Source organism: Clytia hemisphaerica, unplaced genomic scaffold (assembly GCF_902728285.1).
Source record: "Clytia hemisphaerica strain Z4C2 unplaced genomic scaffold, Clytia hemisphaerica genome assembly, whole genome shotgun sequence".
Taxonomy (NCBI): domain Eukaryota; kingdom Metazoa; phylum Cnidaria; class Hydrozoa; order Leptothecata; family Clytiidae; genus Clytia; species Clytia hemisphaerica.
Window position 1 is genome coordinate 1024963 of NW_027103770.1, and position 20862 is coordinate 1045824.

Sequence of the window (20862 nt, forward strand, 5' to 3'; positions counted from 1 at the left end):
GTTTATAATTCCGGTCAGCAATTTGACATTTTTTGGAAATCGAAAGTAGTATTTTCTTTGTTTATGTGGAGTTTGGACCTTACAGCTTAGTACCTTCTACCAATCCAGTGACGTCTAATGATCGAGGACCGATACTCAAAAGCTTCCTTCGATATTGAGCTAAAATCCGGCGGCTCTTGGTTTAAAGGCGTCCCTTGACCGAGCAGATAGTTTCTACTGTCCTTGTCTGCGAAACATCGAAGAAGTCTAGAAGTCTATTATGAACTGAACTAATTGTAGTTGATATAAAACAATAAAAGAATGCTGCAGTATATTTTTGGCCCAAGGCTTTATCGTATTTTTTCTTTAGTAGAATCTACAGGGCAAAGAAAATTGGTAAGATTCCTTTCTTTTTGTTTAGAATAAAATTTGGATATTTTTTCATTATTTACTTACTTGTGTTACTTGTGTTTGTAGTTGTTTGAGCATCCTGCTTCAGGTAAGGTTCTTGGTGAACCACGCCTCTGTGTGATCAATCTGTCGAGAGAAAAAGAATCTCAGCAGATATTTTTCATGTCAATTATTGAATTTGAATTAGCTCTCGACTGCACCCAGTATATCCATGGATCTGGGGTTCATCTGGGATAGACTTAAGGTGTGTGTCCAGGGCTCTTTTGAATTTATCGATAGAAATGTTTTTGAGGTTTCTGATGCTCTTTGGCATAGCATTAAAAAGTTTTGCACCTTGCACTGCAAGTGTGCTGTCTCTAAATTTTGATGTTTGGTTCTTTGGAAATTGACAGTGTACACATCCGGCCCAGCCGGGGGTTTTCAGTGGTTTTGATACCATTTACAGTAGGTACAATCTTTTCCATCACCTTCCAGACGTACATTATTCTGTAGCGTTCTCTTCGCCTTTAAAGTGAGTAAATTTTTGTCTGTTTTAGACACGTTCCCAATAATTGTTTGGGGTGCCATTTATCTTTCGTAAGAAGGACTTTTGAATATCTTCAAGTCTCTGAATGAGACCAACTGCATTTGGGCTCCACAAAACGGAGCAATATTCTAATATTGGTATCACCAATGATTTATATAGTATGATCATACAATTTAAAGATCGTGAAGAAAAAGTTCTCAGGATCCAAGATGTTAAGTTTTTAGCCTTTTCGATTACTGCAGTAATTTGCTTCTGAAATGTGCAATTACTGTCCATCAGTATTCCAAGGTCTTTCACAACATCTTTGTTTTCAATCTCAACACCAGACGGTGATGTATAGCTTGTTTGAGTCTTGATCTCATGGTTCTTTCCATAGCGCAAGAGTTCAAATTTTATATCATTCAGCTTCATATTTTTGTCATCCGTCCATTTATATATTCTATCAAGATCATTTTGAAGTAGGACAGCATCTTCTAGAGTTTTGACTTCCTTTGTGGCGCGAGTGTCATCAGCGAAGGATTTGAGAAAGCTGTGCACCACTTCCTTGTCAATATCCCCAATCAATATGAGGAAAATCAAAGGTCCCAAAACACTACCTTGAGGGACTCCTGAAATGACATGTTGTGATTCAGAAGTGACACCATTCACTAGCACTGATTGTTTTCTCTCTGTTAAGAAGGACTTTAGCCACTGTAATAATTTTCCATCTATTCCTAGTTTCTTTATTTTTCGTAGGACAATTGAATGGTCTACTTTGTCAAAAGCCTTTGAAAAATCTAGGTACACATCATCCGCATTAGCATCTTCGTCCAATATATTTAGTATCAGGTCATATTGTTCCAAAAGCTGACTCAAACATGAACGCCCGCTTCTGAATCCATGTTGATTGGGATTGAACAGATTATTTTCATCCATGTGCTTTACAATATGTGCTCTGAGTACTTTTTCAAATATCTTGATGACATGGGATGTTAGGGCTACTGGTCTATAATTTGATGCCAGTGATCTGCTACCTCCTTTGTAGATTGGTGTGATTGTGCACCTTTTAAGTTCGTCTGGGACAATCCCTTTGTCCAAACTTTGTCTCCAGAGGATACAAAGAGGAATAGAAAGTTCTTCTTTGCATTGTTTGAGAAAGGTTGCAGGGAAACCATCGGGACCTGGTGCTGCAGTTTGGGACAGATCGTTGATTGCTTTTATTAAATTATCTTCTGTAACTTGTAGATCTGAAATGATATCTACGTTGACTTGATCATTTTCACTCTGCATTATATCGAATGGTTTTGGTGCACTGAAGACGGAAACATATTGTCTTGACAGAATTTCAGCCATTTCTTTGCTTCGTTGCGTCAATTCACCATTTGTGTTCAGCAGAGGGCCAATTTTCGTTTTTATCTTTGCTTTCTTTCTCGCATAAGCAAAGAAATATTTTGAGTTTTTCTTTATGGAATGGATTGCTATATTTTCTTCATAACACTTGGAATCCCTAAATGATTTTTGTAAGTCCTTTTCAATTGTCAAAAGTTCCTTTGTTATTTTAGTCTTCTTTGATTGGGACGTGCATTTTAAAAATTGCTTTGTAATTGTTCTTCTTCTTTTCGTAAGAGAGCGGCAATATCTTTCAACTTTTGATTTCTTCCTGGTATCTTTGGTTGTTCTGAATGGTATTCGTCCTCTGCATACGTCCAAACATATTTGATTGATACTTTCAAGAATTTCTTGTGGATCATCACTGTTAAGTTTTACATCCCAGTCAATTTGATTCAAATCTTCTTTTATCTTATTCCAATCAATTTCATCTGAGAAGAAATTCAAAGCGTTGAATTTGGAACGTGGTTCTGGTTTATCATCATTACTAGCAAAAATTTGAACTTTACTAGGCTTGATACCATAACAATACTCAGGCTTTGTCATTTGAAAATTCCAGGCGTGTGGTCAATCGCACTCCTAAAAAGTACTTTAGGTGTGTGATAAGGAGTGCTATATATAACTTTAAGTAGTAAAATCCAAATTTATGGCGTGTGATTTTTAATCACTCTCCTCAAAGATTTTAGGTGTGCGAGTGCTATCACACGCCTCAAACGATGCAGCCTGAATACTGTGATGTGAAGTGCTTTGTAACACTGGTAAAATTGAGTAGTCATGTATAAGATCTTCATTATTTGTGAAGACAAGGTCTAGTGTGTTCCCATCTTTGTGTGTGGGTTGATTGACATATTGGGACACGAACAACTCGTTGCAAAATCGATTTAGATCGTTCAGCATTGATCTTTCTTCCATAGAGCATCCAGTTTTGGGTAGTCCATCAGGCCATGTTGACTTTGGAAGATTGAAATCGCCACCAAAAATTATGTTTGTGACGGGTTCCAAGGCGGAAAGGGCTTGTTTCGCACCTTTGAGCAGTGTAAGAAGGTCCTTAGCTGTTGATGGATTTCCATTACTCTTGTCGTCAGGCTGTCTATATATTACAAGCATAGCCAAGTTTTCAGTCTTTGAGTAAACACAAAGGAGTTGTACACTTGGTGATTTATGGGAGTAGATTATTTCACATGAAGCAGCTATATCATCTCTTATGTAGAAGCAGACTCCTCCAGTTGCTCTCCCTCTTGATTTTTTCTTGCGTGATGAATCACATTTGAACAAAGTATAACCTTCTACTTTTAGTTCTGCATCTTTATGGTTGTTCGTCCTGATCAATTTCCTTCTGAGCAGGTTTTTTATCAGCCAGAGACCATGGTTGTTTAAAGTCCCCTGGCCTGCCCAGTTGGCGTCCGGTCTAGTTGGTGACCCAACCTCTTACGCAGAAAAGTCATTCATAAACAAACCTCTGGGGAATATGTTTTGGTAGTTATCTCTGCCTCGACCTATTCCCCATGCATACTATGTTAAAAAAAATCTAGAAAAGAACGAGTAGAATCCGAAAGATCCAACCTTGCACAGGAGTACACGAAAAAAACGTTGTTTTTTTTTTAATAAAAAATGACTACCTGTGGACAAAAAAGTTTTGTAAGAAAAAACGCTTACTGCCACTCAAAAAAATACACACCCAAAACGATGATGAGTATGTTAGAGAAGACATTTCTATAAAAATCAGCTCTATAAAGTTTCCTCGTTTGAAATATTGATAAAAAAGTAGATGCAATCAGTTTGTTTTTATCGTCCTGATCAATTCTTATAACTTAGTCTACAAGTAGAGCACTTGTTTGTTTTCAAGGGATTAGTTAAACGTATGCCTTAAAAAATGTAGGCATTTGAAAAAGTTGAAGAAATTTTGTTTGTTATTTTTAAAAATTGAGCACCACTTTGATGCAAATGACTCATCATCATTTATTTGACTTGTAAGATAAGAAAGAAATTTTCTGAAAAACTTTTAAAGGGATTTATGAAAGAATGACCCAACTCTTTATGGCGGCCATCAAAAAATTGTTCTATTCACGTCACCCGCCCGCATCATATTTTCCGCTGATTTTCCAGTGCGGAGATGCGGAAAAATATCCGCGAAAAGCAATTTGTTCTTTTAAAGTACTATAGCTTTTTTCTTAATCGCTCTGACGCCAATGAAAAATTGTTTTGTTCATGTCACCACCCGCCGCCCCCGGACTTACTGGCGTGATTAAAAAAATCTGGGAATTTTTTCGTCCGCCCGCATGCATTTTTAACACCCGTTGCGACACGAACAGGGCATTTTTTCAATGGTCGCCTATTGATCAAATTTATATTAAAAAAAGTCATAGATGAAAAAATTTAAAACGATGCTATATAACCAACTGCAGGTTCTTTTCACCTTTGTTCATGTCCACAAACCATATTGTCAAGTCTTGTTTGCCAATATATTGTGTAGTCTGTCTTTCTGTTTCTAGGTCAAAAATTATGAAGTCAACAGACTGGAATGGCTTAGTGAATCATTTCTCCACACAGTAAGGCTTTATTTTGTATAAGGGGTTCAAATTATTTCACAAACACTTGTTGGATATATACATTATGTAAGGGAAGGAACTTAAATGAGAACATTTTTCACACCTTTTTTTGTCATCTGTTAAAAATAATGTTAATTAGCTTTGAGTCTTTGTTTTGTGAAAATCATCAAAAAAGTACTTTTTTTTAAACTTTCCAGTCTTGCTAGAATTTTGCCTGAAGGAGCGCTAGGGTTTTCTAGATGTTTGATTGATTGATATTGATTTTAATTTTCAGGTATCTTATGCTTTATCCATAACCTACTATTGTTCACCATTCTTTGTTTATTATGGTTACACAAGAGGTGATTATTTAATTTTTTTATAAACTATATATAATATACCTAAGAAAAAACTGTCTGAGTTTACTTGGTTGCAACGCCTTTAAAAGAATGTTAACATTTGTAAGTTTATCGCCATATTGATTCAAGACATCATCACCATCACAGCCTTAAGTTCTTAATCTAGGGCAAACTTCAGTGTCCAAATTTTATTGTCTCATGGAGTAATCAATCTAGCCTGAATCCAAACATAATCGAGTGATGAACTAAGGCAGTTTAAGGCTCAATATTACCTTGAGACTTGCTTAGTATGAAGATTTTAAGTTCCATTCATCACAGCCTTAAGTCCATTAAGTGCCATTTTAGAACCTCTGGAGCAAGCTATGAAAATGTCTTTTCAAGGTTAACTCATCACATGCCCTCACCCAAGTTACTTACCACTTAGATCACTTTCTCTAATAAGCTACTCATCTGCTGAATTAGCAGTGGCCAGGGATTGAATCCTGGGATTGCTAGGTGAATGCTCTACTGACTGAGCTAGCTGACCAGCATTACCTCTGCAAATCTTCTAATAAAGTAACTACACAAAATTAAATATTTATTGTAATTATAGTCTCAGATTTAGTCTGTGCCACATTTAGTTTTATGGCGTAAGATGCTAGGCAATTCGATTCAGTGCAGTATGCAGTGCTGGATTAGTCCCAACAAGGACGAAATGCATTTGCTGCTCTGCCACCAATCTCCTGAAACAAAATAGTTAGACAAAGTTCTAAGAATTTCTTTGCATATTTCTTTGAATATATTCATTATTATATCCAACCAGTTTTGAAATTTAATGACAATTAAGCAAGAGGAAAATTAGAATCACTTTTTGTTAATCGTTACATTTCCACTTTTTCAAAATTTTAATATGTCATGATACTGTACATGAATTTTATTAAATATGTATTTCTATTTTTGATTTAGAAATATTCAGTTCACCAGATCGCCTCATCTACTATTTGAAGTTTTCTTTATCAATATGCATTGGGATGACAGCTTCCTACTTATTGAGAGGTATGTTATAATATGTGGTCATAAATAAATCTGGTAGTTATTGATTAGTTGATATGTCTTTGATTAAAAGGAAATAGTCTGTTCAAGAAGAATGTAAGAGAAATACTATCTGAGGCATCCTTTTGCACAAAGAGCTACAAGACCGTTCAAAAAGTATGTATGCCCTGAGAGGGGAAGGAGTGCCGTTAAAAGCCTACAAGGGGAGGAGAGTCATCGAAAATGTAAACCATGCCTTAGAATCTTGGGTTCAAACAAATTAACTCATACTCCAAGATGTTAGCTTTTAATTTCGCTATACACAAAAAGAAAAGGAATGAGCAGTTACATAATCAATATTTGAAAGTTTCTTCTTTCTCCATTCTGTTCATAAACTAAGAAGGAACTTTCGAGATATTAGTTGAAAGAAATCAGCTTTTGTGCATCATGTTTGAAACTCTGTGGAGTCTGAATTGTATGTAGATTGTCCAATGTTTTATATTGTATTTTAATTATAATAAATTTATACAGGTCTTGGTCGAAGCATTAACACAGAATACCAAAAATTCATTGAAGTTTTGAATACTGCCAAAAAAGATAAGTTACAAATGGTGAGACAACTCGTTATTACTCATAAGTGTATCTCCTTTATAAATTGTTTCATTGGGCGCTATTCGAAAGAATCTGTTCATTGGGGGTATATTATTTTTTTCAATAATTTATTCCTAGACATTTCAAAATGATCCCCTGGACACTACTGGACACTAGATCTGGAAATTACTCCCGAACTTAGCAAATATACCCCATGGCAGTTTTTTCACAATCTTTCCAATACCCCTGGATAATATATCCTACACCCCTTATGAACATTATATTTTCTGGAAAAGTTCATTTTAGACGGAGGTCTAGGGCTATTCTTTGATAATTTATTTTTGACCCTGTATTAGGCTTATAAAAAGTAGATTGAACGATTTTTTGAAAAACAAATTTAAAAACCAAAATATTAATTTTCTTTGTAGGAATCACTCAGAAATTATGATTTTGACTTCAAAGCATGGCCAGTTAATTTCAGATGGGATGAGTCTTCCATTAAAAGTGAAGTCACCAATCCCTCACCCATTTCTGATCACGAAGACAGCAAATCGGTTATTGGGAAAATATTCAGCATCCCATCAAAAATATTAGAGTAGGTATTTATTTTATAATCGAGTCTCTTTAAATCACAACTCCTTTAGTCCTTCAGAGATTTTAGTCTTTTACTTGAACTCTCCATGAATGATTTCTTTAATATTTAGTTACGGAGACTTGACTATAGTTTCAAGAAAACGTTGTTTTTTAATGCCTTTTGTGGTCAGGCGAAAAAAAAATTTGTGTTTCTGGGTGAAGGAAAAAAGGACTTTAAAGATAACTTTTATGTACAAACAGTATGAAGTAAGCCCTGAATACTAATGTATGAACTACTGACGAAGTCTGCGGACAGGAGAACAGAAGAAATGACGCCATTCCAAAAATAGACGTATGCTTTTGCTAAGCCCTCCTCTCCCCCCCCCTTTACTTCATACGTACTGGCGCTTCATGTTTTAATCTGATTATCTACTACTATTCTTCAGTTATTGTCTCGGTCATGGCATTGCACGTCCAATGGCATTTCCTGGATCCGTCAAACTTCTTCAGATGGCTATGGGTAATGACTCTTTTTGAAATCATATTTAAATAACTAGGTTAAAAAATGGTATAAAATCATGCTCTTAGGAAAACTTCTTGTCACACAAGGGGGGTACAGCTGCAGGGTGTCTAATTCTGAATCACAAAAAAGTTAGTACAGTTACTACATTTGAGGTGAGGGTGGGAATATCACTCATTCCAAGGTACTGAATTTTAGTATTTAGTTGGGAAAATGGGTAGAAATTTGTGGGTTTACCAACTGACGGTCATGGCCTTTTGGAATTGCACCCTTATAATGCAGCAAAAATCAGTAAATTTCATACCTTTACAGTGCGTTTTTCTCAAATTGTCAACTCTTTTAGAGCAAAATAATCTAAATCTTCAGGCAAAAATTTAGATTAGCTGGAATTTCCAACCTTACAGTCCATTTCTGCTTTCTTGAAAAACATACCCTTAACCGCCGCTCATACCTGTCGGTCAATATGTCTGACCCCCCCCCCCCAGGCCTGTGGCTGAACCTCCTCCTGGTTGTTATTATCATTTATAATTCTATTGGTCGAGAGTCGATGAGACTTTTTATTATATTCTTTTTGCATAGTTTGGAAGGGGATCACTGCCCTCCTAGTCTAGAGCAACCCCCTTACTCTAGGTTCTACCCCCTATCAGAATTTGATGGAACCCTACTCAAAATCGGGGGTGCCATCGGGATTTTTTTCCCAAGACATTATGCACCACTCATATTCACTCTTAAAAAAAGGGTGCGAACTACCTATGTTTTAGGCCACTTTATGGCTGATGAAACACTAATCTTTATACATATTATCACCTTGTTGATGAATCAAAAAAAGTAGAATCAACTGTTTTGTACGTTCTCTTTTAGAACTTCATCAGGTAAGTTGTCTTTTATTGAAAAAAAAATTAACATTGCTTCGGTCGAGTTCATTTGATTGTCTTGCTATTAACTTATTATCTTTTAATGATTTTATTTTTCAGCGCAATTGGCTGATCAGGGAAGGACAAGCTTATTAGAAAAGGTATAACATTATAATTAAACTGTTGGCTAGAAAAAATGTACGGAAAATTAGTGTCGTAGCATGAGTTATCAAACCAGGCGACCGTAGCATGAAGGTAGAGCATCTAGCTACGGTGCGCACGGTTGTGAGTTTGATCCCCAGCCGGGTCATACTAAAGATTCCCAAAATGGTACTTGATGCCTCTCTGCTTGATGTTCAGCAACTAAAGAGATGGATCAAGGGTAAGTGGAGAAATTTAGGGAAAGGAGTGGCGCCCTCTAACTTCGGTTAGACAGCTATCAAAAAGAGGTGCCTTCGGGTCGCCCTCGACTGTGCTCGTAAATTTACATACTTACCAAACCATTGATAATTTCTTTCCTGCATTATAGAAAGGGTTGCGAGCAAAGCTACTTTGTGAAAATGGAAATGAAATCGATTCAATGTTTGTCGATCGTAGAAGTGATGAAACAGGCGAAGGACAAACTTTGGTTCGTTTTTCTGTCATTAATTTTGTTTTTCCATGTTGGATTCTAATGCAGGAATTGCAAGACATATCTACTGTAATACTTGAAATAGGAATCTTTTTGGTCTATTCTAATCACTGATTTCTAACTTACTTGACTGGATCGGATTACCCATATATAGGAAGCATGTCCAGATTTAGAGCTTACTAGTCCCCCATCTTGTTGTCAATTCTCGTCGCCAACAGCACGATTTGAATGTTTTGAAATTCGAACGTTCGAAAATCTAAGATAGATTGGCATTGGAACTTGTTCTTAACATTTTGGCCTTAGCCCTATGTTCTTATATAGTTTGTTCTTATAAAAAAACGTGTATTTGTGATTCCAATATTCAGCTTTCAAATTTCAAAAGATTGCTCTTCATATTCTTTGTTAGGTCGTCACTTGTGAAGGAAATGCAGCTTTTTATGAAGTTGGGATTATGGACACTGCAAGAAAAGGTAGATGTTTTTTATTGTAAGTAAACTAAGTCTGCGACCGCGGTCGGAGGCGACCCAAGCATCAAGCATCAGGCATCAAGTACCATTTTCGGAATCTTTGGTATGACCCGGATGGGGTTTGAACCCAAAATCTTGCGAACCGTAGCCGGATGCTCTACCACTGCACTACCGTCGCTTTTTATTGTAAGGTAACAAAATGATACTCTTCCATCAACGACCATCTCCTTGCCAACTGTTAACGATTTTAAAGTGAGAACTTTTGCTTGCCACACTCGATAGCAATGAAAAAAATGCTTAAAAGACAAGGATTGTAGAAAGAAAATCATCATTACCCTGTTGATAGTGGTAAATGGGCTATAACAAAATTTAAAACGTTAAATGTAAAATTCATGACTTTAGGACTGACATTAAGTCTCAGAACTTACATCTGAAACTAGATTATATGTAATGTTGGATAGCACAAAATCTCAAAAACATATTCACGAAGCTAAGTCCTAGTGGCTTAGGGTCTTGAAATTTCACAGATAAGCTAAACTGCAAAACTTTCTCCATTTAAATAAATAAAATGTATGCAATTTCTTTTATTTGTCTTTATAGCCGGTTATTCAGTCCTTGGTTGGAATCATCCAGGATTCTTTGGAAGTACTGTAAGTGTTGTTTTTTTACCGTAGCTTTCTATATTTTATTTATTCGCGAATGAGCTTTTAAGAAATCAGCTGAAACGGCCAATTTCCGACAAATAGTGTTTACGAATAGTTTTTGCGCAAAAAAACATTTTGAAAATATAGATTTGAATAGGAAAAAATGGCGAAAATGAATCAGAATTAATATATAAAAGTATCTAACAAAAATTCAAAACTTTATAATCATCAAGCTTACATATACAATGTTCTAACTTGTTGAAAAAAATTCATTTTGAAAGTCGTAGGGTCGTAAAAAGTCGTAAAGTTATAATCAAAAGTTGAAACAAAAGTAACAGAAAATACTACTCTCAAGGATCTGTTGGGGACACGAGAAGTTTCTTCGCGTTGGTACAATGCAACATGCTCCATCCCACCAACATGACGCGCTTTCTTGTGTCTCCACGCCTTTTTCTTTCTACAAATAAAAGTGAAATCAGCGTGTCTTTTGGGTATTTTCCTCACTTTTTGTCCCATGAAACAAAAAAAAGAAACCATGGGACACCCACTTATTCGCCGACATTTGGCAACAATTTCCTAGGGTTTATTTAGCAATTCGAACTTATTTTCGTACTTTAGAATTTCCATGTAAAAACAATTTTTAGCTATGTGTTCATGGCTGGGTGTTGAAACACATTTTCGTTTTTGTGAAATTTGTGATTCTTTGTATCTGAGATTACAGTGAACTTTTTTCCCAGGGCAAGCCGTTTCCTGACCAAGAGAGGGAAGCCATTGACGTAGTCATGAAGTATGCTGTCACAAAGCTCGGTTTCGAAGTTGACAATATCATTTTGTTTGCATGGTCTATTGGAGGTTATACTGCATCTTATGGCGCCATGATGTATCCCGATGTAAAAGCTGTGGTAAGTGATGGCCAGCGTGGTCAAAGGCATAAGCGTTTCAAGCCAGAGGTTTGCGGTTCGAATCCCCGCTCCCTTCAATGTTCCATTCAGTTCATTGATAGCCGAGCCGGCTGGCCGTGGACCCAGTGAAAATAATCGAAGGACTGCCTAAACGTCCTAGATTACTGGGCGGGCTATCCACGTTAAATATCGACTCTATCTATCTTTCTATCTAAGTTTCACTGTCGAGTATAAACTACGCGTTATTGGCTAGCTAAATTGAACTCATAATGAGTTTCACTATTCATTGTTTTCCAAGAAAAAAAGTGCTAGACCGAAATTGTACCAGTTAACAACATCTAAACAGGCTATTTTCTGACTTCTTAATCTTTCAGGTTCTTGATGCTACTTTTGATGGTATCATTCAACTTGGTGCAGCAAGAATGCCTTCCTTTGCAGGTAAAAGCTTCCGACTGACTTACATTACCTTATTGGTATTATATTTCCCGCGTTACAAAATTTTGCGGGTACTTATTTTCGCGACTTTTTAGGCCAAATTTCGCGAAATTTAATACCGTTTAAATTTTTCAAAAATACAAAATCGCAAAATTAAATACACGCAAAAAATTTTCAAAGTAGGTCGAAAATCGGAAATACTTATTTGACACTTAGTTACTATTTTTGTCACTAAATTTGTTATTATTTTTGGTATGTTTATGCTCAATACGTTGTGTTTCAAGCGAAATCAGTCATTTTCTTTCTTTATTCCCACTTTTTGAAAATGTCCAATTTTAGTGAATCTCGAAATTTAATACACGCGAAAATTTCCAGAAACTGGCAATCGTGAAATTTAGTACACGCGAAAATCGTTTCCTCAAAAAAATTTCGCAATTCGCGAAATTTTATAACACGCGAAATATAAGAAGAAATCCAAAGAAATCCAATCACGATTTGTAGCAAGATTAAAAGAAAATCTGTCCAAGGGTTGATTTTTATTTCTCTAAGGACACAGAACCCTGACTAATTATATTGTTTATATTTTTTCAGTGAATACCGTCAAAAGAGTAATTCGCAAATATATGTTTCTGGATGTCACCCGTCAAATTGTCAAGTGAGTCTCTACAATTCCCCTAGCCACTTTGTTGTATATTCCCGGGGGTGGGGCAAGATAAAAAACATACCGTACGTGCGGCCCTAAAGGGTCCTTTTTCCATGTTTTCCAAAGTGCAGTGTAAGGGTCGAAATGAGCAAAGATGAGAAAAAGTGCACTCTATCTAAGGGTGTGAAATTTCGAAAGTCTGACCATATTTTGTCTAAAGATGAAAAAAAAATGCACCGTAAGGGTCAATTTTTTGCCCAAATTTACTCAAATTTTGGCTAAATTTTCTCTACACTGTAAGGGTCTGATTTGAAAGGCCTAATTTTGGGGTGCACGTATAGTCGAGTGCCCCGTTTGTTTATTACACTGAAGGTTCAATCTTGATATTTTGCACAAGAAACCTTCTTCATTTGAGATTTCATCGTTTTATCATCATTCGGGTTTATACTGTCTGAAATATAAAGTGAGATTCTGTATTCGAGATACATCGATAAAGACGGTATAAAACAAAGTTGACATGTCGCCAAAACGGTCTTCCACTTTGCTCGAGGAAGGTAAAAACACCAAAATACCGTCGTCTGTTTAGGCGTGCAAAGGCGATGTAGAGCCGTATATCAACTATCGACTTTGTTTTGCTTATTTCGACTTCACTTACAATCCCCCTCGATATCCTCCGATACATAAACTCGTTAAACTTTCATTTTGAAGCACTTCAATTTTTCCTCTTCTTTCTTTCTTAAGATATTCAGGTCCTGTTCAATTGATCAGAAGACAACGTGAAGAAATTATCACTACTAGGTAAACTCGTATCTTCGCTTCGTGATTGGTTGATCATCTTTTCAGATCAGAGTCTTTTTCTGTTGAATGGTTTGTGCTGTTCCAAAAAATGTTCATACAGGGGGGTGGAGGAACCTTTTCAAGTCAAAACAAATTTCTTCGAAATGTGTTGATACCCCCTGGAAATAAGCAAAATTTGCAAAAAAGACCCTGGAAAAAATTATTTCTTATCTCTTAAAGAAAGGGTGGACGATACAGTAGATACAGTTGACGCTAGCTCTAATTTGATTTTCTACATGGTGTTTTTGTTTCATCGAATGTGCTATTATTTTTTTAGACCACAAGTACCCATTACCAATCGTGGGAATTATCTCCTTTGGAAAATGCTCTTATACAGGTTCGCTTTATATTTTTTTGTGTTTCTGATCATAAATTATTGATGTACCCTATAACGTATAACAATAAAGTCACCAAATTAGTCTATTGTTATCATTGTGATTCGATTGACAGGTTAAACCATTAGCTTCGATATTTTTTATATCAGTTCCTCTATACTCTTTGGACCTACTTGGAGGTTCCACAAACTAACTTGTGCTCGTTCGTTCGTTACCAGCTTTTCTCGGGATAGAATATTATCAGATTTTTGGTACAAATATACAAAATGGTAATATACCCAAAAAGTGACCTAGCTCGATCTTCGAAAAACAAATACTGATTGAGTGCTAGATTCGGAAATATCCCATAAAATAAGTGGTTTGTTGGGAGTTCCTCATGGTTTTCCCATTAATTTTTACTGATTTTTTGTTCATTGGGCTTTTCCAGAAAAAAAAATGGAGGGTGGAGGATATAACATTTTTTGGAAACTTACCCTCCTCCCCGGACATGGTGACTTTTGACCACCGGACAGCAGTTATAACCCCCGGACAATCATCAGTTGACCCCCTGGACATTCAAAATTTCCCCCACTGGACAAGGCAAATTTGTAGATTTTTCACTACCCCCGGACATGATGTTTTCTGTTGATCAGCTAGGTGTAGGTCCATAAAATTTGTATTACCTTGTTTTTTGTAGATATCCCAATATCATTTCTGAAAAGAGCACAGAAGCTCTATGGCAATATTTGGCAGCATATGATTCGACTGGCCAAGGTTTTTACTTTTCATTGTTTGGGAATTATCCCTCTGTATATTGCGTCAACCTTTTGACATATGCAGTGAAGCTTTCTTTGCCCTTTAATGGGATAATCAGATGGTCTGAGTATTTTTACGATTGAAAAACCTTGAATATCGTTTTTTTTTTGCCTTACTGTTTTGCTTTTGAAATGATGAGGGTATCGTTGACACCATCAAACGGCCAAAATATTAGAAAATCTTATTATTTTTAAAATCTCTGATCTGATTGCGCAAAGTTAGTTTCTAGATGATTTTTAGGTGACGCGATAATCATGTAAGAAAAATGACTTCTTTTTCTACTTGTTTACTTTTTGCTTAGCTGCTCAGTCCTGGACAGGCCCCTTGCTCCTCGTGACGTCAATTTTTCAAGTAGGGCTGATCCATTGCAATGTTTTGTACTTGATCTATCTTTTCACCTTTTTGGAGGTTTCTAACGTGGTCTTGGTTTCCTGAAGTCTTCCATGCAATGTTTATTGGACTGATAAAATATGATTTTTTTCTACAGTAGGACATATATTTAGAAAATTTATTGGATTGACTTTTTTTATATTCATCTTCTAGAGAGTGTAATCGCAAAGAATGGTGGCATAGATGAAGAGGCCTGTGAAAGGCGGTTAACGTTGAAAAAGAAACCCATCTTTCCACTCGAAAAATTAGGTATAATTATTCTGTCACATTAATTTTTCATTAAGTACGAAACCCTTGCCTTTTTCATTGATGATATGTAATTTTGTGGTAAGATTCATTCTAACTATAATGTTGTGTTTGCGCAACAAAATTACAAAGAAATTTTCCAGTGAAATAGTTCCCAGTACTTAAAAAATTTTAAATTTGTGCTAGACTTTTTTTTATAAGAACGTAAGGCTTCGATGGCCAAAATGTTAAGAACATTTTAGGGCTTTGAAGACTCAAAAATACCCTATATCTTAGGAAAATGGTCAAAAATATTCACAAAATGGTCAAAAAAGAACATGTCAAGAATATTTTTAGGCTTAAAACTCAAAAAGTTAAGAACATCCGAAGGCTTCAAAAATTTTGGATGTCTTTATAAAAAAACGGGTAATGGGCTCTTCCAGAAAAAATCCGTTCATGGGGGGTGGAGGATATATTATTTTTTTCATGAATTACCCCTGGACATTTTGATTTTTAACCCCCTGGACACGGGTTATACCCCTGGACAGACATCAAATCAACCCCGTAGACACAAAAAATTACCCCTGGACATTGGAATTTACCCCCTGGACATTGGAATTTTTTGGTATTTATTCATTACCCCTGGACAATTCATCCTCCACCCCCTATGAACGGATTTTTTCTGGAAAAGCCCAATTTACAAAAGTGTAAAATCAAATTGAAGGTGTCATCAAAAACGGTTATCAACAAGGTGATATGTACATACTCTACGGTCACCTTTAAAGGGACATAAAAGTAGAAATTTATAAACAAACCATATGCAGCGGGATTCAAAATCAAAACAAATGTTACATGCCAAAATAAACAAAATAAACAATCAAAACAAATATGGCAGATTTTGATAGTTTCAATTGTTTTACAAGTTTGTTTTAGACACGTGATTTTAATTGTTCCCTTTAATGACACGTGGTTCGTACAATTTTTACATTTTACATACTCTACGATCACCTTAACTTCTAGGGGTCACTTAAAACCTGTGTATAAGTAATGTATGCAAACCTTAAGTCCTTGTCTATGTAGGTCATATGCTACCTATCTACCAACCGATGTCTAAACGTTTAAAGGTTTTCTTTTTACATAAAAGTGTTCCCGTTTCATATCAGACACATGTTTCATATCAGGACAGCGTCTCCCTATTGTTTTGTTATGCTGATATAAATAAGAAAATGTTTTTTTCTTCCAATTATGACCAATCTTGCTCCACATCCGTGCCAATTCGATGTGAAAAAGCTTGTAAATTAAAATTTTTGAGTAAGCAAACGATATCACTCTTACTTATTGAAAACAAAACGTTTAAGACAGTTTTAGCAACCCATTTTTATATGACCCGCGTTTTTAACTTCTACTTTTCTTTTCATGTTGTCAGGCGAATCTTGGTCGGAAGAAGAACGAATTGAAGTTACACTATTCTTGGTATGTCTTTCTATATTGGAGACTGTTAATTCAAACCGGCCTATACTGTATTTATTCGCTGCCATCGAGACAAAAGGTTCAATCTCAAAATTAGTGTCGATAAGGAAAGGCTTTTTTGCTTTCATAACTTAAATTTTGAGATTGGCCCTTTTTTTTAGTGGATGAAGGCCCTTTTCCCTGATCAATACCTCATAGCTCAACCTTTAACCAGGGGGGACTGGGAATGTAATTTTATCAAATATTCACTTTTAATAAGATTGTATCAAAAATTAAAATGTCAGAGTTTTCGCCAATCAGAGCTCAAAGTTCGACCAAACGTATTTCTCTTGTTTCCAGGCTACAAAATACATGGCACATTTTGACGCAACACATTGTATTGCATTACCAGCATCTTATTTCCAAATGCCCTGGGCACATCGCGTACGTAGATAGTGTTGTGTGGGCGCAGGTGGTTAGGAAAAAATCAAAATCAATGTTATTTATTTATTTCCCGTACGCTCGTAAAAGACATAGACGAAATTTATAGGAGAACTGAATTGCTTGATTTAAAACTTTATCTTCGTTAAAAGTGAGGTGCGGTGAAATGGGTTACACAATTAAAGTGAACAATATTAACAGTGAACAGAATTTTTATCCATCTTAAAACGTCGACAAGTACCCATCATGGACAACAATTATGAGAAAGAGCGAATTTTAAGCTCTCTCCCACCTCCTTTTCTCTCATTTTCAATGTTCGAGAAACGGTGAAACGGTCGTGCATAAAGAACTTTGCAACTTGGGGGAAAGAGGGAGGAAGATTTTACTTCATTTTTGATATGATTCCTTATTTTTTCTCAAGCATTTTTATCCATGATTATAATACCCCTTTTTGCTATTGTGCCGGGTAACTTGTCAAAGTTTCACATTTTCAATTAACATAATTCATTTGATTTGCCTCTATTCAAAATTTACTAAGATTAAATTTCAAATTTGTTTTCGTAATAGTTCTGTTTTAAACTTTAGCAGTTGTTCTTTAAGGTGGAATCTTTCATTGTGTAAGACTTAAGTTCCAAAATACAAAGCCGCTGTGTCGAACTATCGAACTATCTGCAAAACTGTCATAGCAAATGGTTGTTCACTCGTTGAGTAATATGTTATCAAGGAAATGCCAAAATCTTTAGTTAATTGGGCTTTTCCAGAAATAGTCCGCCCCCCCCCCTGTTGAGGATATCGGATATCCAATTTTTGTTCAAAAGTGGATATCCAGGGGGTTAAATATCTACAAGGGAGCGGATTTTCAGGGGGTAGAGTGTATTTTCAAGTAAAAATACCATATCCAAGCATCTTTAAAAGAGAGGATATCCAGGGAGTTGAGCATATTTTTAAGAGTGGATATCCAGGGGGTCTTTACTAATAAAGTAGGATATCCAGGGGGTCAATATCCTCAACAGTGGGGGTAAAAAGATTTTCTGCTCTGGAAAAGCCCATTTCGGTATATGCATTTTTTTAAACAAGATTCACTCTTTCCTTTAGCACTTTTATTTTTTATCCTGTAAGTCAAGTTTCTGTTTTTTTGGATTTTTAGTTGGGAGATTTTGGCAATCTCTTTGAAGGTGCTTTGTATATTTTTCTGTATTTAATTTTTTTTTTTCATTTTACTCCAAAGTAGTCTTTCATATTCCTTAAAGTTCTGACATGGATTTAAGCCATTGAAATTGTCGGCTTTGCTTTATCAGCTTTCTCGTCAGGTGTGCTAACAATCTAACCAAGACGAGTTATATTTTTCAGAACATTGCATTTTTTAACTCTCCTTCATTTTGTTACTTTTTATTAGAATTTTTCAATTAGAAATTTCATTCAGTAAAAGATTAATTGCTTGAATAACAATTAGACCCTTCTCCTTCCCTTCTTGGTCTAGAATTCATAACCTATGGATACATTTCTATGAATTAGAGCTTTCCTTCGTGTTTAATAATAATAATAATAATTTATTTACAACCACCCATTACTGGGTAAGGTTGGACATAGAGTCATGACTCTCGCCCATGAGGCCTATTCACTTCAGAGAGTTACGACTCTATGTCGAGCTATCAAAAAAGAAAAAAAACTTCAAAATTATTTTTTCTTGCTTAAGGCAAGAGTAAAATATTGGTTTAATGAAACATTTTTAAACTCCATAGCTTGGTCAAGTAACGATTTCGTTGGCCGACCTCTTTTAGTGTAGTGATCGTTATTGAAAGTTAGTAATTTGACAGTTCGTGTTACTGGCATACGAATGATATGACTAACGTAATGATGTTGCTGAGATTTTATAAAGAAGCTAACATCAGATGTTCCACATATATTATGAAGTTGACTGTTGTTAATTGCATATCGATAGTCATTAGCATCCGGATTCACAAATCTGAATCCACCACGAATCATTCGACGGAGGAGTTTTCGATACACAACATCCAAATGGTCTAATTGTTTTTGGGTCATATTCCAGTTCTGACAGGCGTATACTAGCCTACTTCGCACAAAGTTGTTTAGGAAAAGTATGCGAGTTTTCAGATTAATTCGAAAATTCTGAATTAAATTTGACATTTGTTGAAATTTAGTGTTAGCAAGCTGGATGCGATGGTTTATCTCCTTTTCACCAGTGTTCGGCTGGCTACAATCGAGATAGGCTCCCAGGTATTTGAATTCAGAAACATTGGCTAGATGGCATTCGTTTAATTCGACAATTGAGTTTGAGTTTGAGAATATGGAGAATCTACTGGATAATTGAGAATCATCGTCTCTGTCTTTTGAGCATTGACAGATAGACCGAACTTGACGAAAACATTATCAAGAAGAATTGTTGCAATCTGTAAACTCTCTTGATCTTTCAAGAATAAGACTAAATCGTCGGCGTAACCGCTCCAGGGTAATATTGATAAGGTTGAGAGATTAATGTTTTTTACGAGTCGATAATCTCTCTGCTCGCGAAAGAGAGCTAGTGCTGATTTGGTATTTGTGATCAAAGAACTTGATATCATCATTTAAGTGTGATTTCTCGAGTATCAGACGCATGACGAAATCGAGATATAAGTTGAACAAAAACGGGCTTTCTGGCCCACCCTGGCGGACTCCAGAAGATGTTTGGAATAATTCTCCTTCATAGGTTAGAGAGGTGTGTTGATAAAGTTTTTCCAATATCTTCATCATAATCTGTGACTTTTTGTCGGTGAAACGAAGACAAATTGTATCAAACAGCCATTTACGGGGTATATGATCGAAGGCGGCTGAGAGATCGACAAATAATAGATACAACGGCTGTTGTTTTCGATGACTGATTTGGTGTATTCTCTTTACTGTGTAAATCCCATCAGTAGTGCCACGGTTTGGACGGAACCCGTTCTGTTCGTCGGTTAGTTGACATTCGTACCAGTCGCGGAGTAGGAAAGAGATGATATTGACAACGAGCTTACAGATAGTAGATCCGATACTAAGACCCCGATACTTTGATGCGTCCTTTTTTGAGCCTTTTCCTTTCCAGAGTGTTCTCAGATGGGAGTTACCCCAAGCGTTCGGTAAATCTAGATTTTCCCACAAGTTGTTGGTGATTCTTTGGATTACTTGAATCATTATCGGATGTGAAAATTTCTTCAGTAGCTCTGCTTCAACGTCATTGCTTGCTTTATTATTTTTGAGGAGACGGATGTGTTTTTCTATTTCATCGGCTGTAGGTGGGAGGTCGTTGGTCGTGATGACAGTACTGTCAGAAATTTTTCGAAGTTCCTTAACAAATTTCGGAAGTGTCTGATTTATTTCCTCAGGTGACGTATCAATTAATGGGTCAGTAGGGTTGAAATGTTTCTTAAAGTGTTCTAAGAGTTTATCGGTTGGGCAAGCATTGTTTGTTGGTTTGAGGGTAGTTTCCTGTCTTTTGGCACGATGGAATAGCTTTTCGACCTGCTTGTTAATAACAAAGGTGTTCATTTTCTCAGCTTCAAGCCTGAAGTGTTCGTTTTTGAGATGACGAGCTCGTAGTCGAATCTTTTTACGGATTCGCTTGATATCCTCAGGATTAACATTTTTAGATGAAAGCTCAGATTTTGTTTGGAAAAGTTCTTGGAGTTTAGCATCTGTTTTCCATGGAGGTGGTTGAGATTCAGATGTCATTGTAGGAAAGTAGATATTGGCAGATTCTTTGATCGTGTTTACAAGTTTTTCGTTTAGAAAATCGTTCGACTCTGAGTTAAGAACGTCATTAGAGTTAAGCTTTCGTGAGACATCATCTTTGAAAAGTCCAGTCATTGCTGGGGTGACTGCTTCGAAATCGATTCTCTTTTGACGTTTGGTATGGGTTCGGTTGATGTATCTTGCTTTCTTTGATGTTGGTTACAAAGGTGTGCAACAACA

The 20862-nt window shown here is 36.1% G+C and overlaps 1 protein-coding gene across 2 annotated transcripts; it reads left to right on the forward strand.

Annotated features, from left to right (window-relative positions):
* Positions 1 to 236: 236 nt before the first annotated feature.
* Positions 237 to 17570, forward strand: LOC136805885 (phosphatidylserine lipase ABHD16A-like). Of its 2 annotated transcripts, none has more exons than XM_067062457.1 (21): positions 237 to 375; positions 4777 to 4833; positions 5108 to 5174; positions 6117 to 6206; positions 6714 to 6793; positions 7202 to 7368; positions 7793 to 7866; positions 8841 to 8881; positions 9250 to 9348; positions 9758 to 9821; positions 10419 to 10468; positions 11200 to 11364; positions 11739 to 11802; positions 12391 to 12454; positions 13184 to 13240; positions 13557 to 13616; positions 14291 to 14367; positions 14953 to 15048; positions 16451 to 16497; positions 16834 to 16917; positions 17503 to 17570. In XM_067062457.1, the coding sequence occupies exons 1-21, from the start codon at positions 301 to 303 to the stop codon at positions 17533 to 17535; spliced, it is 1611 nt and encodes a 536-aa protein (XP_066918558.1). In that variant the 5' UTR covers positions 237 to 300; the 3' UTR covers positions 17536 to 17570. The 2 variants fall into 2 exon arrangements, with proteins under 2 accessions (XP_066918558.1, XP_066918559.1); XM_067062458.1 differs by having other exon boundaries at positions 17515 to 17570.
* The last annotated feature ends 3292 nt before the right edge of the window (positions 17571 to 20862 follow it).

Coding starts and splice junctions, on each gene's coding strand:
- LOC136805885 (XM_067062457.1), top strand. CDS start 301: ATGCTGCAGTATATTTTTGGCCCAAGGCTTTATCGTATTTTTTCTTTA. Junction 4,834..5,107: donor GTGAATCATTTCTCCACACA/GTAAGGCTTTAT, acceptor TTTAATTTTCAG/GTATCTTATGCTTTATCCAT. Junction 5,175..6,116: donor TTATTATGGTTACACAAGAG/GTGATTATTTAA, acceptor TTTTTGATTTAG/AAATATTCAGTTCACCAGAT.